Here is a 26,077-nt window from a genome sequence, read left to right on the forward strand (position 1 = left end):
GTCGGTTTATGTCAGGTTCTGTTTTGTTTCATGGGAGACTTTAACGAGATATTACGGTTGGAGGAAAGACAATGAGCTATTAGTTTACCGGCAACTGCGGAAGTTTTTAAAGATTTGGTGCAGGATTTACAGCTAGTGGATTTACCGCTAATTGATTGGAAGTTCACATGGTTTTGAGATCGATCTTGTAGCCGCATTGATAGGATTCTCGTCAGTTTGGAGTGGCTAGAGGAGTTCCCAGATACTCAGTTAAAAGGGATTAATAGGGTTCTTTGCGGTTACTTGGAACATTTGGTTAGAACGGAATAGTAGAGTGTTTCAAAAGTCAGGGACAAGTGTTGATGGAATCAATGATAGGTCGTTTTTGAGTTACAGAGAATGGTGTGGTGTTGATCCGTTTAGTTGTTGATGGCAATGACGGAGATGACAACGAATTATAACCTGTTTTACTGTGTCTATTGTCTTGTGTTTTTATTTGCGTTCCTTTAGTCCTACCTGCTCCACCTTAGTGTGTTGAGTTCCTTCTGGTAAAAAAAAAAAGAGTTTTGATACTGCTTTTAAAAAATGGAATATGCAAAACGTGTTGAATATGGAGCAATGGCACTTGTCGAGTATTGAAACATATATTGGTTACCTTTTATATATTAATTTCAAATTGATCCAGCACTCCAAATTGTTGAATTTCGAACTTCATAGATAATATATTTAAATAAATTGATAAAAAATTTAATTTAGAGTTCTAATACCGCTTTTAAAAAATGAAGCATGCATATGAAAGCACAAAAATTACACAATTAACATAAAAAATACCAAATATTTTATTGAAAGATATAATATAATAAAATTATAAAATTAGCAGAACAGACAAATTAAATAAGTAGAGAAAATTGATAAGAAAAAAGTTCATTCATAAAAGTATTATGAGAGAATTTAAAGCCGCGTCTGACTTGTATTGGTGCCGAGATACTGCTGTTCGAGTTTCTCATGAGAAGTGTGGGTAGTATCTACAAGAGACTTCAATACTTAAGTTAGCAAGAATTTTAAACAGATTTTTAGTAAATTTGGATTTGAATATACCTGAGAACCTCAGTGTATTTATAGTAGAATTGATAACCACTTTTTAGATTAGTTCCACTTTTGATGGTGGATAATCGTTCCCTTTTGTTAGACAAGTTGTTGAGATATTGCTTCTAGATTATTAGGAGATATCTTAGGAGTCAGCTACTTATTTAGATAAGTAGGGTTGAACTACCATCGTCGTATTCGACCTCTATGAGGTCGGCTAGGTATTGACGGAATGACATCACTTTGTAACTTCCTCTCCCTTTTGTGGGGTGGTTAGCCCCTTTTATTTTGGATTGTTAAGATCTCATATTTAAATATATAAGCATATTTGTAGGTGCAGTTAAGTTTATGCATACCAAATCGAACAGATAAGGTCGGACGCATAAGTGGATGAAGTTTGAACTTTGGATACAAGTTAAGTATATCAAGTCGGACATAACTGTCAAAGTAGATCTGATCTCTTAATATTTGTAGATTGTTAATTGAATTTTTAATCACTTTGGACCTGGCTCTCATAGTAGGCCAGTGAACAATATTATCATTATAGGATAGGAGTAAGATTTATCTTTAGTAACCAAGTTAGATTGATCTAGTAGTTAGTTCACTAGTCTGTTTAAGTAAGTGTCGGGATTCAAATTTTGCCTTGTGTATGCAATAATCTACTAGTGTTAAACCCGTGCGATGCACGAGCTTATATTTAAATTTGACATGTTAAATTAAAAATAATATTTTATAATCATAAATTTTTTGAGTTAAGTATAACACGATCATCGTCATTATATAATAAACGTACTGAATATTCTGTTTTATCTTTATCCAAAGTAAAAAGCAAATAGAAGAGTTTGAAGTCTATAATATTCTTGAACCATAAGGAGGGAGACATAAAAAAATAAGAAGATATATAACTATAATAATAGCATGTCAATTTTACACTAAATTTTATATCAAAAGGCTAATAAAAATTTATCGACAACCTAGTATCTTACTAACTTCATTAGAAAAGCAATTGACATATGATGTTGTGCTCCTTGTTACACATTTCATCTCAAATCTGACAGCAGAGTTATAGATAAATTAGTTATATCTACAGTAAATATTTATACAAAAGTGTAAATCATAATATGCTATTAAAATGAAAATAATATTATTCTTACCTAAATATTATTAAAAACTTCTTTGAATACGACATTTGTTGTTGATGACTTTGGATTGTCGTCTTCGTCTAGAATTAAAACCCTGAGGCTACTGCGACTCTTAACTCTTGATAAAGCAACATAAAGTTGTCCATGGGGGAACACTGATTTTGGCAAGTAAAGCCCTACATGTGATAATGATTGACCCTGACTCTCGTTAATGGTCATTGCAAAGCATACTGTTAATGGAAATTGTCTCCGTTGGAACTTAAATGTTAATCCTAAATCTGAAGTGATCAAGTTCATTCTTGGAATGTACACTTTATCTCCAATATTTCTATCGGTCACTACCGTCACTCCAATTACGTTGCTGCTAAGTTCGTTAACTATTAATCTTGTCCCGTTGCATAAACCTAAAATCTGGTCTATGTTTCGCAGTAGTATTACAGCGACTCCTGGCTTCAAAGTTAACTTGTGATTGGGTAGTCCCAAACATTTGACGTCATTTAGGAACTCTGGTATGAACCACTCTTGTTGTACATCTTCATTCTCATCAGCTTGACATGTTGTGTCAGAACTCAAATACTCCTTTTCCATCCTTGGAAAGATTGTCAAGACAAAATCGTTTACCTTCTTGACACTCTCAAGCGTGGCTGCAAGAATTGTCCTACTTTGAAAATACCTGTAATCTGACATGTTTTGCAACAAATTTGGATATGCAAAGTCTACCAAATGAGAGAGAGGGTCATCAGTAGTTGTAATAAATAGATCATCTGTAATTTCAATTTCTGATTCATCACCAACAACAGAACCAATATTTTCATTTCCAACATCAAGTATCCAATTAGCAAATCTCTTCATTTCACCTTCATCTTGATCTGAAGAAGACATTAGAAGCCTCATATTTGTATGCAGTTTCAGAACGTTACAAAACGACCACAGATAGGATGAGTTAATAGCTGATGTCAATATATCGTGTCTACTCCCTTTCGGAATTACCGGAAGTATCTGTTTGAAATCACCTCCTAGAACAACAACCTTACCACCAAATGGTTGATGTGTCTTATGTTGATCGGTAACTGACATAAGATCCCTGAGCGCCCGATCAAGTACTTCAAAGCACATTTTATTGAGCATTGGAGCTTTATCCCAAATTATTAAGCTACTTTGGATGAGCAGCTCAACCTTCAAACTGCCATGCTTGATGTTGCAAGTAGATTCATCAGTAATTGTAATGGGTATTGAAAATTTAGAATGAGTGTTTTGCCACTGGGGAGGAGTAAAGACGCAATTCCACTGAATGCAACATTTAAAACAATCTTTCCTCTAAACCGAATAGCAGAAGAAAATCCATTCCAAATAAATGTCTTACTACTCCCACCATACCCATAAACGAAGTAAAAACCACTAGAGTCTGTAATAACAGTATTGGGTATCTCATCGAATACTAACCTTTGCTCATGAGTCATCTTTTGTTCCGTATATAAGTTTGTATGAGACAACTCATTTGTGTCATATGCTAACTCCTCCTCTATTAGCTTATTCTGAAAAAAGCGAACATCATGCATCTCAGGATATGACATTGATTGATAGTCTCTTAAAAATCTCGCATTGCTGTTGAGTATCTTCTCAATCTCAATAAGACAGAGGTTTTTCAATTCGTTATCAGTCATGTTTAGTCCTAGCAAAAGCACATGGTGGTTTTATGAAATATTTAATAAGCAGTTCCAAAATAAAACTATTAATATTATTAATAAAAATAAAAATAATAAGAGAATACAATTTTGATATAAAAAAAAAGACATAGTAAAATACATTGGTTTTTCAAAGCTTTTCTCCTCTCATATAGTATTCCATCAGCTAATAATTCCCAAGTTGCATTCTAAACATACCCTGAGTTGCTAATGCTATTAGATATCAGTAGCATTGCAAATAATTTTCTTAATTGATGACCAGATGAAAGTTCAGCTACCTCATTGATAGCTGTAATGAATTCTCTATCATCCCATAGTAATCCCATGGAATAGTAAGTATCTTGGAAGCTAGAATATGTAATTCCATTAACTGTCCTAATAGACTCATATGTTGTGCAACCTCTCTGAACAACTAACAAAATTCTCATATAATAAATATCACTTGTGATATGGTCGTCATTAATACGAGCTATAACTCGGCCTTATAACCGTTATTAGCAGACGACATAACTCGTCATTAACCGTTACTGCTCGAATTTTATGAGCTATAACTCGGTGACGTCAATACTCCTATCATAACCGACGTCTTAAACGGCATAATAAGGTCAGTTACGAAGCCAATCATTTCAGAAACCGACAATTTATTACCAAGAATATAACAGACGAAGAGTTCTTCATATAAAGGAAGGTAAAGCATTTCTTTTGGATTAAGTTCAAACTTAACACTATACTGACTTAAGCATTGGAGTGCCTTTGCAGGTACATTCCCCCTCCTTTTTTATTGCTCGCACTCTCATACAACACGAAAGAAAGCTCGGATTCAAGAGTTGGACGTTTGGCCTCCGAGTATATTGCTCGGTGGATACTGGGTAATCAAAACCGATCTATTTCACAGGCAAGATCAATTGGCGCCCACCGTGGGGCCGAGGAAATCATATTTTTTCTTTTGGTCCCATTACCCCCTTCTACACCCATGGCTGACGTACCGCCTCCTCCACTGTCCGAGCTCATGCGAATGGTGGCTGAGCTACAACAAGCCAATCAACGAATGGCCGACGAGAACCAAATAATGGCTGCCCAAATCGCTGAAATAAATCATGCTTGGATTGAGCACAACGATACTCGCTGTCAGCAGCCAAAAGATGAGGAACATCAATCCCAACCCTCTCATGTCTCAGAGACTGCCCGAGCCGAAGAGCCTCAACCTGAAGATGAAAGGGAAGAGGCCGATGACCTTGTAGGACCCTTCACAGAAGAAGTAATGAACTTCGAATTGCCAAAGAGGTTCACTCTGCCACTGACCCTCACACCTTATGATGGGCTCGGAGACCCAAGGAAGTTTCTTAAGAAGTTCCGATCAATAATGATCGTCAATGGTGCATCAGATACAGTTTTATGCCGTTGTTTTCCGAATTATCTAGACGGCCCTACACTTGATTGGTTGTGTGCTTTGCCTGCAGGTTCTATTTCGCGGTTTCAATAGCTGGCGAAGTTATTTGAAGAGCATTTTGCCGGGTCCGCAATTTACTTGCACGACTCCGATTACTTGAATACTATCAAGCAAGGACCGAACGAAAGCTTGAAGGACTACATGACCCGCTTCCCCAAGGTCGCAATCAGTATACCTGACCTCCATCCCGAGGTCCACCTACACGCAATCAAGAGCGGACTTCGACCCGGAAAGTTCCAGGAGACAATCGCAGTAGCCAAGCCGAAGACTCTTGCAGAATTTCGTGAGAAAGCAAAAGGACAAATTGATATTGAAGAGCTCAGACAAGCTCGGAAAGCTGACAAGTCACAATTTCGAGAAGACGATAAGAGCTCAAGCACTAAGAAAAATTTTAAACTAACACCTCGCTTTGATTCTTATACGCAGTTCAATACTAAGAGAGAGGACATAATCAAAGAGATCTTGAACTCAAAATTGATCAAGCCACCAAGAAAAGCCGGTACCTATCAAGACGCAAAGAATGTAGACAAGTCTAAATACTGCGCTTTCCACCAGAAACACGGCCACAACACTGATGACTGTGTAGTCGCCAAGGACCTTTTAGAACGGTTGGCAAGGCAGGGACACCTTGACAAATACATTGGGGGTCACATCCAAAAGCGCGCCCCTCCTTCCACAACAAACGATCCCTTCGAACAACAAAACCGAGGAAAAGAGAAGGCATCTTCAAGCCACTACGAAAGACCGCGAGGTATAATTAATTGCATTTCAGGAGGATACGCTAGCGGAGGATCCTCGAATTCGGCAAGAAAAACATCGTTCCGAACAATATGCTCGGTAAACGGACCACAACAAGATGCTGAAATGACTAATCAACAACCAGAAGTTACTTTCACACACGCCGACTTCAACTCCAACATACAAAATTTGGACGACCCTGTGGTAGTCACTCTTCAGCTAGGGGATTTGTTGGTAAGAAAAGTACTCCTGAACCCCGGGAGCAGTGCCGACGTTCTGTTCTATTCCACATTCCAAAAAATGAAGCTCAGCGACAACATGCTACAGTCAACAGGTGGAGACTTGGTCGGATTCTCAGGAGAACGGGTTCCAATACTCGGTTCAGTGTGGTTACAAACGACACTGGGTGAGCATCCTCTTTCAAAAACTAATGATATTCAATATTTAGTAGTTGATTGCTTCATTCCATATAACCTTATCCTTGGCCGACCTTTTCTGAACAAGTTCGGCGCAATTGTTTCCACAGTTCATCTGTGTGTTAAGTTTCCCCTGCAGGACGATCAAGTCGTAACAATCCACAGAGATCATAAAGAAGCACGGCAATGTTACAACATCGGCATGAAATTTCAAAATCGTTCAAGGCAACAAGTCAACAATGTCGACATCAAGCAAAGCGGCCAGAAACTTGCCGACCTTGACCCAAGAGCCGACTTCCTCGAACGCCCAAAACCTTCCGACGACCTACAAAAAATGTATTTTCATAATGACCCTAACAAATTTACTTATGTAGGTACCTCAATCAACACATCAGAACTACAGGCCATCACGACCTTTTTGCAAAATCAAGCCGACCTTTTTGCATGGACACCCTCAGACATGCTCGGCATCGACCCACAAATCATCAGTCATAAACTAGCAATAAACTCGGCAGTCCGACCAGTACAACAGAAGAAAAGGAAACTCGGCGAAGAGAAAAAAAGAGCGTCACTAGAGGAAATCCAAAAGCTCATCAACGCAGAATTTATCAAAGAAATCAGATTTACCACCTGGTTAGCCAATGTGGTAATGGTAAGAAAACAAAACGATAAGTGGCGCATGTGCGTCGACTTCACTGACTTAAACAAAGCATGCCCTAAGGATTCTTACCCTTTACCATCCATAGACTCTTTAGTAGATAACGCGTCAGGTTATGCTACCTTAAGTTTTATGGATGCGTACTCAGGGTATAATCAAATCCTCATGCACCCCTCCGATCAAAGTAAAACGGCATTTATTACTGATTTCGGTAACTATTGTTATAAAGTTATGCCATTTGGATTAAAGAACGCAGGTGCAACTTACCAACGTCTTATGGACAAGGTCTTCGCCAAACAGATCGGCAGAAATATCGAAGTCTATGTTGACGATATGGTCGCCAAGACACAAATCGGAAATAATCACGTCACCGACCTCACAGAAATATTCGGCCAAATTTGCCACTACAACATGCGCCTTAATCCCGAGAAATGTGCATTCGCCGTTCAAGGGGGTAAGTTTTTAGGTTTTCTACTAACAAGCAGAGGAATAGAGGCGAATCCAGACAAATGCCGAGCAGTACTGGACATGGCCAGCCCAAAAACAGTCAAAGAAGTTCAGCGCCTCACAGGAAGACTCGCCGCACTCTCCAGATTTGTTCCTTGCCTAGCTTCAACATCTATCCCCTTTTTCCAAACAATAAAAAAGAAAAACAAATTTCATTGGAGCGACGATTGTGAGAAAGCTTTTTCAAAATTAAAAACAACTCTCTCACAACCGCCGATTTTGCAAAAGCCCCTACAAGGGGAAGACTTATTTCTATACTTATCAGTTTCTGATTGGGCAATAAGCTCGGTTATTGTTACAGAGAGGAATAAAGTTCAGCATCCAATATATTTTGTGAGTAAAACACTCCAGCATGCCGAGCTCAACTATCCGAGGATAGAAAAGCTCGCATTAGCTCTAATATTCTCGGCACGACGACTCCGACCTTATTTCCAAAGCCACGTCATTCATGTTAGAACAGATCACCCATTAAGGCAGGTGTTACACAAACCAGAAATTGCAGGAAGACTCATAAAATGGGCAGTCGAATTATCTGAGTTCGACATCAGGTATGAATCCAGGGGACCGATCAAGTCCCAATTCTTGGCTTATTTCATTGCCGAACTTACAATACCTTCAGAAGAAGACCATACAAAGCAATGGACATTGTACGTGGATGGCTCCTCCAATAATGGGGGCTGTGGAACAGGAATACGCCTGGAGGCCGATGATGGCCTCATATTGGAACATTCTTTACATCTAGTTTCAAAGCCAGCAACAATCAATCCGAATATGAAGCACTAGTCGCCGGGCTTCGACTTTGTCTAGATCTCCAAATATCGGCGATAAAGGTATACTGTGACTCTTTACTGATAGTACAACAGGTAAACGACCTTTTTCAGGTCAAGGATCCTCTCCTATCTAAATATCTACTATTAGTTAAAAAGTTAACTTCAAAATTTTCCAAATTTGAAATACAACACATCCCACGCGAACAAAATCAAAGGGCTGATATTTTATCTAAGCTCGGTAGTACACAATCCGAGTTATCTATATTGCATCAATTTACCCTTACATCTCCAAGTGTTACTCTAACAAATGTGTTAAGTGTTACACAGGAAAAGGATTTGAGGAACAACTTTATACAATATTTGCAAACAGGTAATATACCAGAAGAGGTGGACAATGTCAAAAAGTTCCGAAGACAAGCATCCTCCTTCACAATACTCAACGGAACATTGTACAGACGAGGATACACTCGCCCATTGCTAAAATGTCTCAACAAGCCTGAAGCAGACATAGCATTAGCAGAGGCATATGAGGGAATCTGTGGAACACACACAGGTGCACGAAGCTTAGCATCAAAAGTCCTCCGAGCCGGCTTCTTCTGGCCGACTTTAAACCACGATAGCCAACACAAGATCCGAACATGTAACAACTGCCAGAAACATGCACCACTAATACACATCCCGGCCGAGCAACTACATCACTCTGATATCAGCTGGCCTTTCAACCAATGGGGTTTAGACATACTCGAACCATTCCCACGGCGCCGGGTCAGGTAAAATTCCTCGTCGTAGGGATCGATTATTTCTCAAAGTGGGTGGAAGCCCAACCTTTGGCGAGAATAACATCCCAACAAATGATTTGCTTCATTTGGAAAAACATTATTTGTCATTTTGGAATACCTCACCATATCATAACTGACAATGGCCGCCAGTTCGCCGATCAGAAATTTCAGTCTTTTTTGCAGAATCTTAAAATCAGACAACATTTTGCTTCAGTAGAACATCCTCAAACAAATGGATTAGTTGAGGCAGCAAATAAGGTCATCCTGCATGCACTAAAGAAAAAGCTAGATGACGCCAAAGGCCTTTGGGCTGAGTTAATACCCGAAGTCCTTTGGGGTATAACACAACGCCACAGTCATCAACAAGAGAAACGCCATTCAGGCTAGTATACGGTTCTGAAGCTATGATCCCACTGGAGATCTCCCAGAGCTCCATCAGGACCTACCTCAGCAATAAGGAGGAAGCTCGGAGATCCGAGCTCGATATCATCGAAGAAGTAAGAGACATCGCCACATTGAGACAACGCGCAGCACAACACGCAATAGCCCGCCAATACAACAAATCAGAAAAAAGCAGATCATTTGTGAAAGGAGACTTAGTACTTCGAAGAACGAAAATAGTTTGGAAACCACCCTCACATGGCAAGCTCGCAGCAAATTGGGACGGTCCATACTGGATATCAGAAGTACTCGGCAATGGAGCATACAAACTCGAATCAATAGATGGTAAAGTCCTACCCAATACCTGGAATGTTTCTTCCCTAAAATAGTTCTATAGTTAAAAGTCAGGGACAGGCTTGTACTCTTTTTCCTACTACCAAGTTTTTGTCCCAAAGGGTTTTGCTTGAAGAGGTTTTAACGAGGCTAGCCTACCTGCAAATTTGTATTCAAAAGAAACACGAATTCATAATCAAACTTATCTCGCTCTATTCAGTTATGCGACTTATCTTTCTATTCACTATCTATTATCCATATAGCTCGGACAATGATAATACTCGTCCAAATTAACAACCTGCCACTACTCGGTAGTCGTATCAAACAGAAATGAAATATTCTCAGAATCACTTCCTATCAATCAAGAAAAAGCTTTTTCCTAAGAAGAAAGCACTACCATTAAAACATAATCAAACCGGTTCCACAATCCAAAAAACAAACATCAAAGTTCAAATAGCTATCCATTACAAAATAAAAACAACAAAATATCCAACAAACATAGAAAATAACAAACTACACATTATCTGCTTGATCTTCAACATCACCATCATCTTCAATCATCTTGCCATCACGAACGATTTTTCCAGGGTCCATCCCGGACATATCAACTTCTGGTGCCAAAAACTTCGCTTGTAACCAAGCTCTTTCAAACCCCTCAACAAAAGAATCCAGAATTTCATCAGCTTTTTTCTTCTCCACATCCTTTAGTTGAGCAGTAACCTCAATTAGGCGAGATTGTATGCTCGCCAAATCACTTTCCTTTTTCTTCAAATCCTCCACATCCTTAGCATAACTATCTTTCGTCTCCTTCAATAACTTCTCGGTCTTAGTTAACCGTGCCTGAAGCTCGGCAGCAGCACTTTTACTCTTAACCAACTCTTCCTTCAACATAGAAACCTCTCCTTTTTCCGTAGCAACTCTCTTATACTTCAACTCTTGGCTACGCCCAAGATTGGCAAGGCGCAAACCAACGACCTAGGCAAAACAATACGCCAAGTTTGTAAGACTTCCAAAAACAACAAATAAATAGATTAAGGTCGCTTATTACCTGCATGTACTGTCCAATCGCCATGTCTCCAACCTCCTTTGCAAGAGAAACATCAGCCGAGGATTGACAATACTCGTCCACCACAGCCATATAGGGGTACTCTTTTCCCCACACAGAAAATCCCTCACTTTGTTCCGAAATGTCATGAAGCCTTTTTTGATTACCCATAATAGCCTGTATTTCCTCAAGAGGGACCCCTAGTTCCTTTTCACCAGAATCCTCGGATAAGTCAACAAGCTCGGATTTCCTCTTCCTTTTCGCAATCACTTTCCTCCGACCTTGACGAGGCTGAGTAACTTCGCCAGTCCCAGCCATTTTCTCAGCATTAGAAGATAAAACCTCCTTCTCCAAATTCTTATTTTTGAAACGTGTCCTCAAGGACGCAGCTGAAACACCTGGATATTTGCCACCTGCAAAACACAGAGCACATCAGATATCCAAAGAAAACAAGTAGACACATCAGAAACAACCCTAAAACTCACCCAAATATTTTAAAACAGCATCTTTATCCTCTTCCCACTTCAGAAGCTCATACATCGAAATTAGATCTCCCCGACCAATATTCTCAACAAGAAACTCAATTAAACAAACATTTCTCGGAGAAATAACCTCTGGTCCGAGTATGTTCTGAGGTTCCGAGCACCAATACAATGGGAACCTCTCAGCTAGATTTTCATCTATGAAAAAAGGAAAATCTTTCTCCAGGCCCCTAACCTTGAAATACATCTCTTTAAAATCTTTAAAAGAAGATTTATACAACCTGAAAATGCCAAATCCAGGGGTGCTATTGAAATTTATCCAACCACCTTTCCACACCCCCTTGGCTTGAAATAGTGAAAAGAACAGGTCAACAGACGGCACCTCTTCCAGAAATTCCATTAGAATTTCAAAAGAACGAAGGAATGCCCACCCATTTGGATGAAGCTGCGATGGAGCACAGTTTAACTATTTCAAAACCTGACATTCAAAAGCTGTAAATGGTAACCTAACTCTCAGCTCTTCAAGAACACAGCTGTGCATGTAGAAAAACTCAAAACCCCTACCCCGGTGATAAACCCTATCATTAACACTACATGGCAGTAACTCAATTCCAACTCTAGAATTCTGCCTCACTACCTTACTCAAATCCACTTCCTTCACGGCAGCCTCATCACAGAACAACGACACCTGAGACCTCACATCATCCCCAACCCAGTCATAGGACCAATCTATCTTATCCTTTTTCTCCTTCTCAAACCCCCCATCAAAAACACTAAAACAAGCATGCAACCAGGAAAAACAAAGAGGGAAGAAAGAAATCACAAGCACACAGACATAACCATACCTCTCTTGCTCATTCTTCAAAGAAGCAGAAAACAAAAACGCCCAAATTCCAATCAGTAAAGTAATTAAACAAAACGAAAAACGTTCCAGATAACACCACTACCTCAGTCACATCAAACGACGAAAGGCACATTGGAAACCAACAATACATTAATGAAGCTACCACTCATTCTCTCTCCTCAATAAAAAACGGGCATGATTCCCCACGTGGCTCAAAACAAGGTTCATTTAATGAAGTACGTTAAACTGGGGGCTCACTCAGTAATCCACTTAACCGAGTTATAACTCATCACAAAAGCTCAACCTGCTTCATTAAAAAACTCTCCTCAGGCTAAGCTTGGGGGCTGTGATATGGTCGTCATTAATATGAGCTATAACTCAGCCTCATAACCGTTATTAGCAGACGACATAACTCGTCATTAACCGTTACTGCTCGGATTTTATGAGTTATAACTCGGTGACGTCAATACTCCTATCATAACCGACGTCTTAAACGGCATAATAAGGTCAGTTACGAAGCCAATCATTTCAGAAACCAACAATTTATTACCAAGAATATAACGGACGAAGAGTTCTTCATATAAAGGAAGGTAAATCATTTCTTTTGGATTAAGTTCAAACTTAACACTATACTGACTTAAGCATTAGAGTGCCTTTGCAGGTACACTCCCCCTCCTTTTTCATTGCTCGCACTCTCATACAACACGAAGGAAAGCTCGGATTCAAGAGTTGGACGTTTGGCCTCCGATTATATTGCTCGGTGGATACTGGGTAATCAAAACCGATCTATTTCACAGGCAAGATCAACTTGTACCTGGTGGAACATAGTTTAATCTCCCGATAGAATACCCTCGTTTGTGTGGATACCATTCCCTTACTTCTCTATCATAAACAAATTGATTTGGAAACTCAGTATATGTCAAAATTTGACCTGATTCAAATTTTTTATTGGCCTTCATCCATGCTAAGAATATCGTACATTTTCCTTCCTCTTCTTCCACGATTTTTCCAAGATCGTCATCGTCTTTAAAGATGATATTTTGCTCTCTAGGCAAATGAAATGCTAATATCATCACTGAAAGCCACCTCTGATGAATATCATAAGCTAAAGTTCTCCACACAGCCTCACACGCAGACAAATATCTGCAATCATAAAATTGTTTGATCTCATCAATAACCTGAGCATCCTCTCCACTGGAATCTTTCTTTGTAACTCCAACTGCTATCCTGTCTAGACCTTTATTCACATACTTGAACAAATATTTGATAGAATTTGACTTGTTGCATTACTCTACATTAACATGCGCTTGATAAGACATCAACAGATATGCATTGTATGGAATCACATTCCTATTATCCATATGGATTCCCTTCTTCTCAGTAATCACTCCTGTGTCTCGTCTTCTATATGATGGGTATCCACTACATCGATAACTATAGTTCTACTGAATGTTTTGGGATAATATTTAGTGTAGTACCCATCTTTCATGCTGGGAGATTTTGAGAAAGCTCTATCACATGGTCCATGAATCATATATGTATATACAACTCTAAACAATTTTGGGTGCCGAACAGGATTTGGCAACTCTAAAAATATTAACCGATCAAATTGAGTTGTCGTTGTTATATTATGGTCTCCACTTAACCATAAAAGAATGTGAGCATGTGGTAGACCTCTTTTTTGGAATTCCACCAAATACATGCCTTATACCAAAAAACAAAAAAATATATGTTATAAATAAAATATCTATTTTATATATGTGCTTTGATAAATTAATGGTGATAATAGAAAATCAACAATATGTTAAGTAAGAAAATATTTTGTCATTTATTTTATAACAATCTAAAGGAATATTTCTCTAAAAATAAGGTTAGATGAAGAACAATACCTGCATCTAGCACTCTAAATGGAATTCCGTGCTTAAGATTTGAGATTATCATGTCAAGCTTAATTTTGAACATTCTACACGATATATCCGGCCGGTCTTCAACCTTTAAGTTCCTTGGATTATTAATCCTGCCAATCTCTTGCCAACTCGAGTTACAAGTCATTGTGATGAAAAGGTCTGGATATCCATATTTCTTACAAATTGCCATAGCATCTTGACAATTATTAAACATGTATCTCATGCCACTAATGAAGGACGCGGATAGGATGACATGTTTGAATTAAATTTGCACATAAAGTAAATAAATATATTAACAATTTTTAAAATTCTAAATTAACGTAAATATATTTAAATTTATGTATGTACCTCAATTTTTTGAAAAAATCTACAAAAATTTAAAAAGTAGTGCTAAAAAGAATCAGCAAAATTTTAAAAAATAGTATTAAATTTAAAAAATAACAACCTAAGTAAAAAATTTTAAAATTTAAAAAATAATAACCTAAGTATAACAATCTAAACAAATAATTTAAAATTTGAAAATAACAACCTAAGTAAATAATAATTTATAATTTATAAATATAAATCTAAAAATTTCTAGTGACGACACCTAAATAAATAAATTCCCATACTCAACGTATGAGCGCCACTTCAGCATATGAGTTCCCCATTTGTATTACTATAAAGATAAAGATAAAGATAAAAATTATCCAGTGACAAACCCTTAAATAGAACTCAGTACCACGACAAATTAATTTTTGGCCTGCCGGATTAGCGGATACTATAAAAAAACAAAAAAAAAAGATTTATCTTTAGTATATTAATAAGTAGAAGTAAATAGATAATACCCGAGGAGATAGATGGCTTTTTTTGGTCGGGTGTTCAAAGTTTCATTAAAATTGTAATTAATTTACACTAACAATAATATTAAAGTCGTGGGTAAAAGGAGAGATATCTCGGAATCACGTATTTCTTCGTCCCACGCCCTCTTCCTCCTTTGTTTTTGCGCTCTCTCTTTCGCAATTTCAATTCATTTTCATTCGTTCGTTCGTTAATAATAAAAACAAAACAAAACAAAACAAAGCTACAACAAACAACCCTCACTTCTTTGTTCTTTCTCTCTCTACCCCAACAAACCCTGCTCTCTTTCTCTCTCTACCACAACTTTCTCTCTCTAGGGTTTCAGCACCAGCTCTCAGTGACGCTCTCCACTCCTCGTGATCCACCGCACCGATCAATTTCGCCGTTCCGCCCACGATTCCCTTTTGTTTTGCTTGCTCAGGTTTGCAAATTTCGATCTTTTTGGGCGCTCTCTTGTTTTTTTCTTTTCTCTGTTTCTCTCGTAATTCGAAGCTTCGCATGTGAATTTTTTGGTTCATTTCTTTCCCACATTGATTCCGATAATGGTAGTGTTCCCCCTGCGAGCTGGGAGCATGTCAGAGGAGAGAGTCTAACTGGGATTTCGCTATTTTGTTTCTATTTCCAAATTTTCTTAAAAGTTTGGGGTTTGGGGTAATCATGGTGGGAGAAAAAGCTTAATTGTCATAGGAGGGCAGAGTATTTGATTTTTCAGCTGCGTTATTTTATTAATTTCCACTATTGCGTGAGCATTTTGTATTTGAGGATTTTAGCAAAAATTTTTGGGCCTTTGTCATGTTGAGCTGATACTTTTATACCACAAGCTGGTAAAATTTGTGAACGTGCTGGTTTAAGAATGGGGTGGCCGATTTTTGAATGGTGCAGGGCAAAAGGGTTGCTTTGCTTGCAAACAAAGGTAGTTGTGGGCAGTTTGAGATTCTTTTGTAGTGTTGGTGAGGAGGGAATGTTGCTTGATGCTTGATGATAGTTGCTATGGACTTGAATGCATCGCCAGTCCCTGAGGAAGATGAAGATATCTTTGAGGGACATGTTGTCGAAGAGTACCATGCACCAGAGGAACGTGTTGAAAGTGCAGTTGACATAGCACGCCGGGTACCCTGTCCTCTCATCTTTTATTTTCTGTTTCTATTTTCTTATTATGGATGTGTATGTTTCTTTGATTCCCACAGTTATGATAGTACTTACTAGTGTCTCATTTATTATGCCGATAAGAAATTGTGAATAGATGTTCATAAATGATTTTCATTTGGTTTGACTGTGATCTGCCTTTTGATGCCCCCTAAAATTTGACATTTATTTAGGGTTTTGGGGTACTGAAGTGAGGATTTTAATGCTTAAGTGCTCTCCTTTGAATATAACACTGATTGTCAATGAACTATTATGTGCACCAAGGTTATCAAATTGCAGTTAAAGACTTGAATTGCTAGGGATATTGAATTGTGAATTGTATTGAATTGTAAGATTTAGATGCACAATTTAAACTTACATTATACATGACGTATCATAAATAAAATAATATTCTAGACTAGGAAACGACAAAAGCAATAGCGTAAGGTCATCACTGAAGTCATAAATAAGGTGGAAAATCACAAAATCTTCTATCATCAATACGAAGCTAAGACCAAGCGGTGAGCGACCCATTCTTTTATTTTTTTAATTTTAAGCTACATTACAATATTGGTTATAGGTCAAATAGGTGTGATTGAAAATAGTGTTTTGTCTCCTTTTTTATTCGGTGCCTATAGTTTCAAAAGAAAAAAAAAATGTAGGTGGGCTTTGGGCTACAAATCGGGTAACAAAAGACCTGGTTTGTTTGTGTGAATGTTCCAACCTATGTGTAGTGCATGACCGCATGTGATGCGTGATTGTGAATTATGTCAACCTTGCAATTCAATGTGAATCGAATTGAATGATTGACTCAATGAATGCAGTTCTATCATCTCATCATTTCAACTAACCGATTTGCATCACTAGCACCTTGAATCAAAGCTGATTGGCCGATTCATGATTTGGAATTGTGTTATTTGATAATTTGTACATCTAATGGTTTTTCTCCTATTTATATCTAGTGTAAGTAAGATTCTAGAGGATTCGGGAATATCATTCTATTCTAAGGTGGGCATGGGTCCTTTCTTTTCTAAGGTCTGTGACTGAAAGTTCATTCAGATCCCATCCATTTACTCCCCAGATGTTTTGGTCAATTCTTCTAGTGATGATGTTAGTACTTGTCTGCTCTGTTTTCTGGTATATTATAAATCGTTTGGTTTCTTGGAAACTGGAGTCAGGCTTAATATCATAAATACTCGATACAAATTGTAAATGTGCTTGATTGGTTGCCATCATAACATGATAAGGTGTTGAGTTGAGCATGTTTGTGGCTTATTATTTTGACGAGTACGTGGTAGAAATTGCTTTAAAGACTTCTTGCAATACAAAAGGAAGGATTTATGATTGAAGATGAATTTGTTGAGTCCAACTTTGACTGGAAACAGTTTAATGTTGCATGTGATTTGAGTCAAGAAAATTTTTGTTTTGATTAGCATGAAATCTTCTTACCACCGTCTACTGTCTCCGCGTACTCCATCTTTCTGTCTGTTCATACTCTCACATAATGACAGTAATTCAAAGTTTGAGTTAGATTTTTCTGTGTTATGAAATGTGATAGTTAAAATAATGCAACGAGGGCTTTTAATCGAAAACTTTTTTTTACTGGTGGAAAATTAGGCTTTTAATCAAAAGCCTTCTAGCAAAAGGAGTTTGATTGATCTTTTGGAATTTTATTGGACATCATAGGAGACCATAGAAAAAGGAAAAAGCCTACAATCCCAAGATTTCTTTCTTGCTATGTTAACATTCTATTAGAACTGGTTAGAGTTTCCAACAATAATTCTCTTTGGTTGTTCAATAGCACAATCATTTATAAGCTACATGTTTACTTCTTGGGTTTTCACAATTATTCAAACCGTATTTACCTTAAAATATCTAGTCAGTAATGCAATTCTTCACATATTGCTTCTTTTAGGAGCGCGAAGAGAGAAAACAACGATTGAAGAGAGAACGCTCTGATGACAGACCTGGGCATTTATCACAGTCACGTGGATATGATCAGTTGTTTCAAACTAAGGCCCTTAAATCATATGATAAAAGTAGGCTTCCACCAGGTGAGGGTCTCCTTCCTTGGTCCACGTGCTTTCTTGGAAGTGATCAACAGTAATGCTCTAATGTGATTCAATTCTTACTTTCACCGTGTAACTTAATATGGTCACATGATGCTATTGTTATCTGCATGTCAGCTTCAGATGGTTATCCTTATGTTGAACTTTGTAGACTTGTACTGGGTTTTATTATTTATCATAAATGGTAAATTTGGTTAAATATAAATGAAAAGATTTATGATGTGTTATGTGTGTAGTGCGCACACATGCATGGTATTGGAAGATTTTTTTTTTTATCTTATAAAATGCAGATTGATATCTACTTATTATTTCTTTCAGTCATATTTTAGGTTGTTGGAGTACATTTTATGTCAGAAATCAAGATAAAGATGGTTGTATTTCATCTAAAAGAAAAAAAGATGGTTGTATGTGACAACAAAATATTGTCATTTTATTCTTTACTTGCAGGTTGGTTGGATTGCCCTTCATTTGGCCAGGAAATTTTTGGTATGATACCTTCTAAGGTTCCACTTGGTGAATCATTCAACGACTGCATTGCTCCTGGTAAAAGATACTCATTTAAACAAGTGATACATCAGATGAGAGTCTTAGGGAGAAAAGTAAGTATTGTTTTCTACAAAACTGCAACTATCCATTTGTATTTTAGTTTTTCTGTTTCATGTGTTCCTTTTTGCGTTTTTCTTCAACTTTAAATTGAGGTGCAGGAGTACTCGAAGGAAAATAGTTTCTGGATTTTCAGCAAATAGAAAAATATACTTTTGTTGTATCAGTCTATCTAGTTGTTTACTCGGTTACAATATCTGCTGTTTGTCTTTAGCAGCTAAATTAAAGAAATTGAATGCTTGATTTCATCCGGAAAATCTTTTTAACAAAATATGCTGCTTATTTACATATGATTCTCTTTATTTGCAGCTTGGCTTGGTAATTGATTTGACAAATACTACTCGGTACTATCCAGTGTCAGATTTAAAGAAAGAGGGTATTAAGCATGTAAAGGTGTGTAGTGGCCAAGTTTTGCTTGCCAATTCAATGCTTTTCAATCTTTTGTGGCTTAAAACTGTGATGCCACTTTCTTCTTACATTTGAAGATTGTTGTGTTTTAGATCCAATGCAGGGGGCGCGATTCGGTACCTGATAATTTGTCTGTGAATCAATTTGTCTATGAGGTTTGTTCTTGATCATATTTTTGCAGTCATCTCAAGTTATTTAAAAGAACATGGCATGCATTTCATGTCCTCTTCTAGGATTCATCAGTGATTCATTTTTTACTCAAATTAATATCCTTATTTTATCATATCAATATGGCTTACATAATTTTTTAACATTTTCTTTTACAAAATTGTGTGCAAGAAATTTCATATCAATATGGCATTGTCTAATCTGTCAGTGATAATTTAAATTTCCAGGTCACACAATTTGTATCACGTCAAAAACACTCAAAGAAGTATATACTTGTTCACTGTACTCATGGACATAATCGTACTGGATACATGATTATCCATTATCTAATGCGTACTACATCAATGTCTGTTACTCAGGTCAGTAATCAGTTATGCAGTAATTTTATAATTGTAACTCTCTCTCTCTCTCTCTCTCTCTCTCTCTCTATAATATGTCTTTTTCAAATGTTGCTTGATTTATGTATTTAGAGTTTTGATTTGTTCATTTTGTAGGCAATAAAAATATTTTCTGATGCACGCCCTCCAGGAATCTACAAACCTGATTACATTGATGCATTATATGCATTTTATCATGAAAAAAAGCCTGAAATGGTAAATTGTCCTCCTACTCCAGAATGGAAGAGATCTTCTGAACTTGATCTCAACGGTGAAGCAGTTCCAGATGATGATGATGATGGAGAACCAGTCCCCCATTTGAATGTATGGATAATATATTGAATTTTGGTATTTCTGCTTGTATTATCATCTTATGCTACATGATTACTTTTTGATCTTCTGGTGTGTTGAGTCCTATTTTATGTTTGGTCTCGTGGAACGCATTTAGAATCTAAAATTTTCTTAGATAAGTCCTAAGTGGCACTTAAAAACTATGAGGGAAAGTTGCAGGTTTTTAAGAAGTTGATTGAAGTTGCTGATCAATATTGATTGCACCTTGTCCTTTCCATTGTGGTGCTTTGAAGGTTTTGGTGGCAGTGTACTGGTTTTGCTGTTTCTTTGGTTGTTGTTGAATGCCTATTTTACGTCCTCCATACGATATAACTGGACCAGAACCAAATACTATAGGATAGAAATTTAGATATATTCACCTCACTGAAGTAATATTGAGGTAATGTTCAGAATAGAGGGAATGATTTAATACACAGTGAATTAAATTACCACATAGAAACAAAAAGTAAGTCTTGCTGCATTCTGAATTTCTTTTTCTGTTCTTGTTTGGTACTTGTCATCCTTGAGTCCTACCATACTTTTTGCTCTAATGAATTCCTTTAACATGAATAAAAAGAGAACATAATGAGTCCAACAAAAAGAAAAAAAAAACTCCTTTTTTTCACCTCATTATTTTTTATTTTATTTTATTTTTAAAAATAATGCCCATTTTCACTGCTGGCTAGTGTGTCATATCTGTGACAGGTAAATGTATCATTTGAAGAAAAATTAGTACTGTTAACTTCTTTATGTCTGTCTGTGTTTGCCTGTGCGGTCTGGCAATTTTAAGATTTGCATCAGGCCAGATATCTGTGGTACCTGACATTCCTGAATGTTGGTTTGGTATAATTATGTTATCTTTTTCTTTAATAGTGTTATACTCATATTCATGGGGAAATAGTAGAGTCAACCACGTTACATGTTTAAATCCTGAAATTTTCCTCATTCTATCAGGAGAACCATGAGACAGACACTCGGTTGACAAATGATGATGTTTTGGGAGATGAGATACCTTCTGATCAGCAGGATGCATTCCGGCAGTTCTGTTATCAAACACTTAAATTGGGTGTTGGGGTAGGTTTTCCATCCCCCGAGTCTACTGCTTAGATTTCGAGCTCATTTTTGGAATCAATGTTTTAATTTAGCTTCGGTGCAGCTAAACATTCTTATTCAATTACATTTTAATAAAGTTGATGTCATTTAATATGCTGCTTGCTACTTTATCATTTAGTTGTGTGTTATGCTTGTCAATTGTCATATTGCTGTGCCTTGTGCTTGCCTTTTGATGTGCTTGGACATGTCTTGTGTTTTCAAGGCATTTGTTGTATTCTTGCTATTTCTCTTGCCTTTGGCTTTGGTCTTATTGTGTAAAAAGTTCTCATTTTAGCCAGGTTATTGACATTCCTAGCTACTTTTATGGATTTTTCATACTTCCTTTGGGATTAGTCACCTACTTCATTCAGCTCTTATATTTTGCAGCCCAGGGGACATGCACAATTTCCAGGTTCACATCCAGTTTCTCTTAACAGGTACTACTTACATGAGCCATTAATAATTTTCTTTTATCATATCTTGGTATGTTATAATTATAAACATTAGACCAAGGACTGCTATTTGTTTTAGCTGTAATACTTTTTTTGTTATTATGTCTTGTTTCATGATTGTGCATCATGGTTTCATTCTCTTGCTTACATGCATCTTCATCTTGTTTGTCTATGGAAGTTATTAATGCTTGTCAAAGGGGATATTGTGTGAAATGATCAATTATTTATTATTTATTTTGAGAATTGTACAAATCCGTGAGGATGCTTTTGTCCCATCATTAAAATTGGAATATCTTTTATTATTGTATCTAAACTAGATCTCTTGGAAAAGTTGTCAGTTTTTTGAGCTTCAATGATTTCGCAGATTTTTGTAATTGTCTTAATTGGTTTCAAGAGGTTTTGTTTAAGACATTGTTTCTTATTCATGTATGAGTTTTATCTGTTGACATTAAATTTTGTATCATTGTTATGTAGGGAGAATTTGCAGTTGTTACGACAACGTTATTATTATGCAACATGGAAAGCTGATGGTACAAGATATATGATGCTAATAACGATGGATGGGTGTTACTTAATTGATAGAAATTTCAACTTTCGAAGGGTCCAAATGAGGTTTCCCTGCAGGGGTACAGAGGTGTGTATACTCCTCTATGTTGTTATTGTTGTTGTTGCTTTTTGTTATATATATATATATATATGAGCTTATGAAATAGATTTTGACATTTGAGTACCATCATCACTGATTAATCAGTATACTACAAATAAAGCTCCTAATCTTTTCAAATGATTTCTGTCCAATATGTGGGGAGACTGAAAAGCTATTTTTTCTTGATTCCTCCTTGATCTTCCCCTCCCTCCCCTTCCTTCCACAACCCCCACCCCAAAAAGGAAAAAATGTAAAAGAGAAAAAGTTGTAAGCTTTTGGTCTTTTATAGAGGATATTGTCCTCCCATGACTTTGTATTCTTCCTCTCTTCGTTTTAATAAAATCCTTTCATTGCAAAAGAAGAAACTAATGAAAACTGTTATGTTATATTTTTGGGTTCTAAGGGTTTGGGCGAGAAGACCCATCACTTCACATTACTTGATGGTGAGATGATTATAGATACATTGCCAGATTCACATAAGCAGGAGAGAAGATACCTTATATATGATCTGATGGCAATCAACCATTTATCAGTGATAGAGGTTTGGTGCATTTGTAATTGCTCAAAGTAATGCCGGATGATGTCCATTGTTTTTGATTAATTTTATTCAATCTATTCTCATGGTAGGGAGTCATATACAGTTTTTGTTTTTAATATATATTTTGTCTCAACTTTTCTTTAAGACAAATGTTTAGCAAACCTAAATAATTCATTCTTCCATTTTTCCTTTCTCCATTTTCTTATATATTTTCGCTGCATTTGGGTCTAACCTATCATCTTGTCCTTAGTTGTTACTCTTGGCAATTTTTTTATTAGTCGGATCAACAGGAAACAAGTTAAATGCTGCCTGACGAAAAGAGATTCTTCTTTGCATTATGTTGATTAAGCAATTAAATTGGTTCTGATGAACATTATGTCTTATTAGCATGAGTGTCTGGTTCCTTTTTGTTTCTTCACAGGATGAGTAACCTCTGTATGGGTCAATAAAACATGTTGGTGGAAAATATGCTTTCATGAAACATAATTTGAACTTCGAGTTTTTCTTTCAATAATTTGCCTCCACCATGTTTATTGTTTTCTCTTTTTAGTTTTGATTCTGTGATACAAGTTGTACCTAGCTGTGTATGATTATTGGCAAACAATTGATGCAGCGACCCTTCTATGAACGGTGGAAGATGCTTGAGAAAGAAGTAATTGAACCTAGAAATACGGAAAGGCAACATATTTTCCAGAGCAGGAACCCTTACTACAGATATGACCTGGAACCATTTAGGGTATTTATTTTGGTCATTTAATTTAGCCTAGAACAGTTCAGATTTACGTTAGTTTCCCATGTTGCATTTTTGATATGCTTGAAATGTTCAGGTGAGGAGGAAAGATTTTTGGTTGCTCTCTACTGTCAGTAAGCTTTTAAAGGAATTCATTAAAAAGCTTTCACATGAGGCAGATGGTCTCATATTTCAGGTAGGTTTTGATAATCTTAAGGGACCAAAGAGCAGAATGAGATTTTCTATCCTGAACCCTATGCTTGTATATTGATACCAAATTTGCAATTAAACTACTTTGGATCATATTGCTCTTTGGTTCTTTGCTTCAAATCCTGTTTGATTGCTTCATTTGTTAAGATATATGCATTAGGACATACTTCGATAGTGTTAGAATGAGAATAAAATGTCTCTGGCTGATATAGCTTAATCTGATATGATGTTCAGTGAAAGTTTGGGAGGGAATGAAAATGAAGAGGACCATGTTCCTAGACTACCACATAGTCCAGTTACATAGGGCCATTCATTATCCTCGAAAATCCATGTGTATATTTTCTTACTTCTTCCTTATGATTCTAGATTGATGGAGATTGTTACTGACAATATTAATGATCAGGGCTGGGACGATCCATATGTACCACGAACTCATGAGGGCCTGCTAAAATGGAAATATGCGGAGCTGAATTCAGTGGATTTTCTCTTTGAGGTTGTATAATCTCATTAGTGATTGTGGAGTTGGATATTGTTCAATTATTACATGGTCATTTATTGTTGCTGACTTGCTGATGCTTCCAACTAATTTAAGCTGCCCATGTTGATAGGTCGATGATGATCACCAGCTACTTTTTCTCTATGAACGTGGAAAGAAGAAACTAATGGATGGGAATCGGGTTGCATTTGGAGGTCAGTCAATTTTTTACTTGACTATGCTTGTTCGACTAATCATAAGTTGATATGTGATTTTTCACTCATGCTTCATCAACATCACTATTCTATGTGATCAGGAAATAAACGAAGTAATGACGGTGTTATCTGTATGTTTTCTGAAGTGTTCTACAATCTACATGCCAATTCCGTGTCAACAAATTTTGTTTTTGGGTTGGGGTGGGGAGGGGAGATAATGCTTTAGTAATACTGTACATGATTTGCTACTTGTTTATGTTGTTAAAAGTGGGTGGCTTATGCCCTATTCTTTTCAATTGCACTAATTGAAATTGCTGACTCTAAATTTAAAATCTGCAGATGATTCAGATCCCGCTGATTATTCTGGAAAGATCATAGAGTGCTCTTGGAATTCTGATAATCAGGAATGGGTATTCTTGCGAGTGAGGACAGATAAATCAACTCCGAACGAGTTTAATACATACAGGAAGGTGCTATATTGACACCCATTTTCCAACTTCATCAATTTATTATCGTCTTTCTTGCCTACAGCCATCTTGCAATTTATTGCAGGTTATGCGAAGTATTAAAGATAACATCACTGAGGAGGACTTGTTGAACGAAATAAATGAGATAATTCGCCTTCCCATGTATGCTGACCGTATAAAAGCCGACAGTAAAGCCACTCAGCATGCTATTATGGCAAGGCGAAATCGGTGAGGCACATGTTGGGTATTGTGCCTTCAATTTTTCCACTGGTGGGAGAATGAGAATGAGAGTCGGATGTTATTTTGTGACATCAGTTGAAACCAGCAGCAGGTCTATCCACTGATGGTCTGAAGTTGTATTGGTTTTGGCTATTCAAAGGTTGCTAGATCTATAGTATGTAATTAGTTTAGGCGTTGCGGTAATTACTGCAGTGCAGATGAGTTTGTATGATGCAGTTGGTAGTTGGTACCGCCTCAAATTCTAGCGTTGAATGCATTCCTATGGTTGTCCTGATTAGTATAGTGTTAGGCTTAGGATATCAATGTATATTATTAATTTTTCTTTTGAGTAGTAGTGATATTATAATGTTAAAAAGTGTAGCCGTTTCTTAGGTCAGTTCATTTACATTTATTAGATTTTCTTTTTCAGTATGTTAATATTAATGTGTTCAGAAGTAACAGGCCTTCCATTGTTTGGGAAACTATCCAGCTCATGGTTCCTCCCTCGTTAGCACTTGAGAGGTCACTACTTTGCTATTTCTAATTTAATGCAGAGTTGTATTATTTGCACTTGGATGGATAGATGCTTTGCCCAGCACTCAAATTATGGGAGTTTACCTGTCTAATAGGTGTCAAAGTAATTACTAATGCTCTTGTTTTTCTGGGCAACAGTTTGGCAAGAATCTCTGGATCAAAAAATTTCTTTTTAAAGAAAATACTCCTGAATATCAACATATTTTACTGTTCGGAAACGCTTGCTACTGATGAAGAGATTAAAATGAAGTTTAAATAAGTGCCTTGTTGATTAATTTTTTTAAAAATAGTTTTAAAGTACCGATATTTAATAATATGCAACAATATCTTAATACAATCAAAAGTAAAGCGTAGCAAATCTCTTAATACCAAGTGGT

General features: G+C 36.8%; 3 protein-coding genes across 7 annotated transcripts; 2 read left to right on the top strand and 1 right to left on the bottom strand.

The window, feature by feature from the left end:
* Positions 2,144-3,323, bottom strand: LOC107627602. Its single transcript, XM_016330430.1, has 2 exons — positions 2,250-3,323; positions 2,144-2,149 (listed from the first exon to the last, which is right to left on the bottom strand). Exons 1-2 carry the CDS (start codon positions 3,321-3,323, stop codon positions 2,144-2,146), a joined length of 1,080 nt encoding a protein of 359 aa, XP_016185916.1.
* Positions 5,484-8,444, top strand: LOC107627603. The gene has a single exon (XM_016330431.1). The coding sequence runs from the start codon at positions 5,484-5,486 to the stop codon at positions 8,442-8,444; it is 2,961 nt and encodes a 986-aa protein (XP_016185917.1).
* On the top strand, positions 15,131-25,748 carry LOC107625682 (mRNA-capping enzyme). Of its 5 annotated transcripts, XM_021116139.1 has the most exons (19): positions 15,132-15,463; positions 15,925-16,152; positions 17,130-17,202; positions 18,083-18,221; positions 18,684-18,835; positions 19,149-19,232; positions 19,340-19,402; positions 19,643-19,774; positions 19,910-20,116; positions 21,077-21,196; positions 21,602-21,651; positions 22,141-22,300; positions 22,716-22,853; positions 23,464-23,586; positions 23,678-23,776; positions 24,194-24,283; positions 24,399-24,480; positions 24,820-24,950; positions 25,033-25,748. In XM_021116139.1, exons 3-19 carry the CDS (start codon positions 17,182-17,184, stop codon positions 25,177-25,179), a joined length of 1,938 nt encoding a protein of 645 aa, XP_020971798.1. In that variant the 5' UTR covers positions 15,132-15,463; positions 15,925-16,152; positions 17,130-17,181; the 3' UTR covers positions 25,180-25,748. The 5 variants fall into 5 exon arrangements, 3 of the variants coding, with proteins under 3 accessions (XP_020971798.1, XP_016183858.1, XP_020971799.1); XM_016328372.2 differs by lacking the exon at positions 17,130-17,202 and having other exon boundaries at positions 15,133-15,463; XM_021116140.1 differs by lacking the exons at positions 15,132-15,463; positions 15,925-16,152 and having other exon boundaries at positions 17,177-17,277.

The sequence above is a fragment of the Arachis ipaensis genome, chromosome B02 (assembly GCF_000816755.2).
Source record: "Arachis ipaensis cultivar K30076 chromosome B02, Araip1.1, whole genome shotgun sequence".
Taxonomy (NCBI): Eukaryota; Viridiplantae; Streptophyta; class Magnoliopsida; order Fabales; family Fabaceae; genus Arachis; species Arachis ipaensis.

Excerpts from the sequence above, each read along its gene's own strand:
- LOC107627602 (XM_016330430.1), bottom strand. The coding sequence starts at position 3,323 with ATGTGCTTTGAAGTACTTGATCGGGCGCTCAGGGATCTTATGTCAGTT.
- LOC107627603 (XM_016330431.1), top strand. The coding sequence starts at position 5,484 with ATGACCCGCTTCCCCAAGGTCGCAATCAGTATACCTGACCTCCATCCC.
- LOC107625682 (XM_016328372.2), top strand. The coding sequence starts at position 16,021 with ATGATAGTTGCTATGGACTTGAATGCATCGCCAGTCCCTGAGGAAGAT. Across the intron at positions 20,117-21,076 it reads AACCAGTCCCCCATTTGAAT|GAGAACCATGAGACAGACAC; the intron begins GTATGGATAATA and ends TCATTCTATCAG. Across the intron at positions 23,587-23,677 it reads ATGACCTGGAACCATTTAGG|GTGAGGAGGAAAGATTTTTG; the intron begins GTATTTATTTTG and ends TGAAATGTTCAG.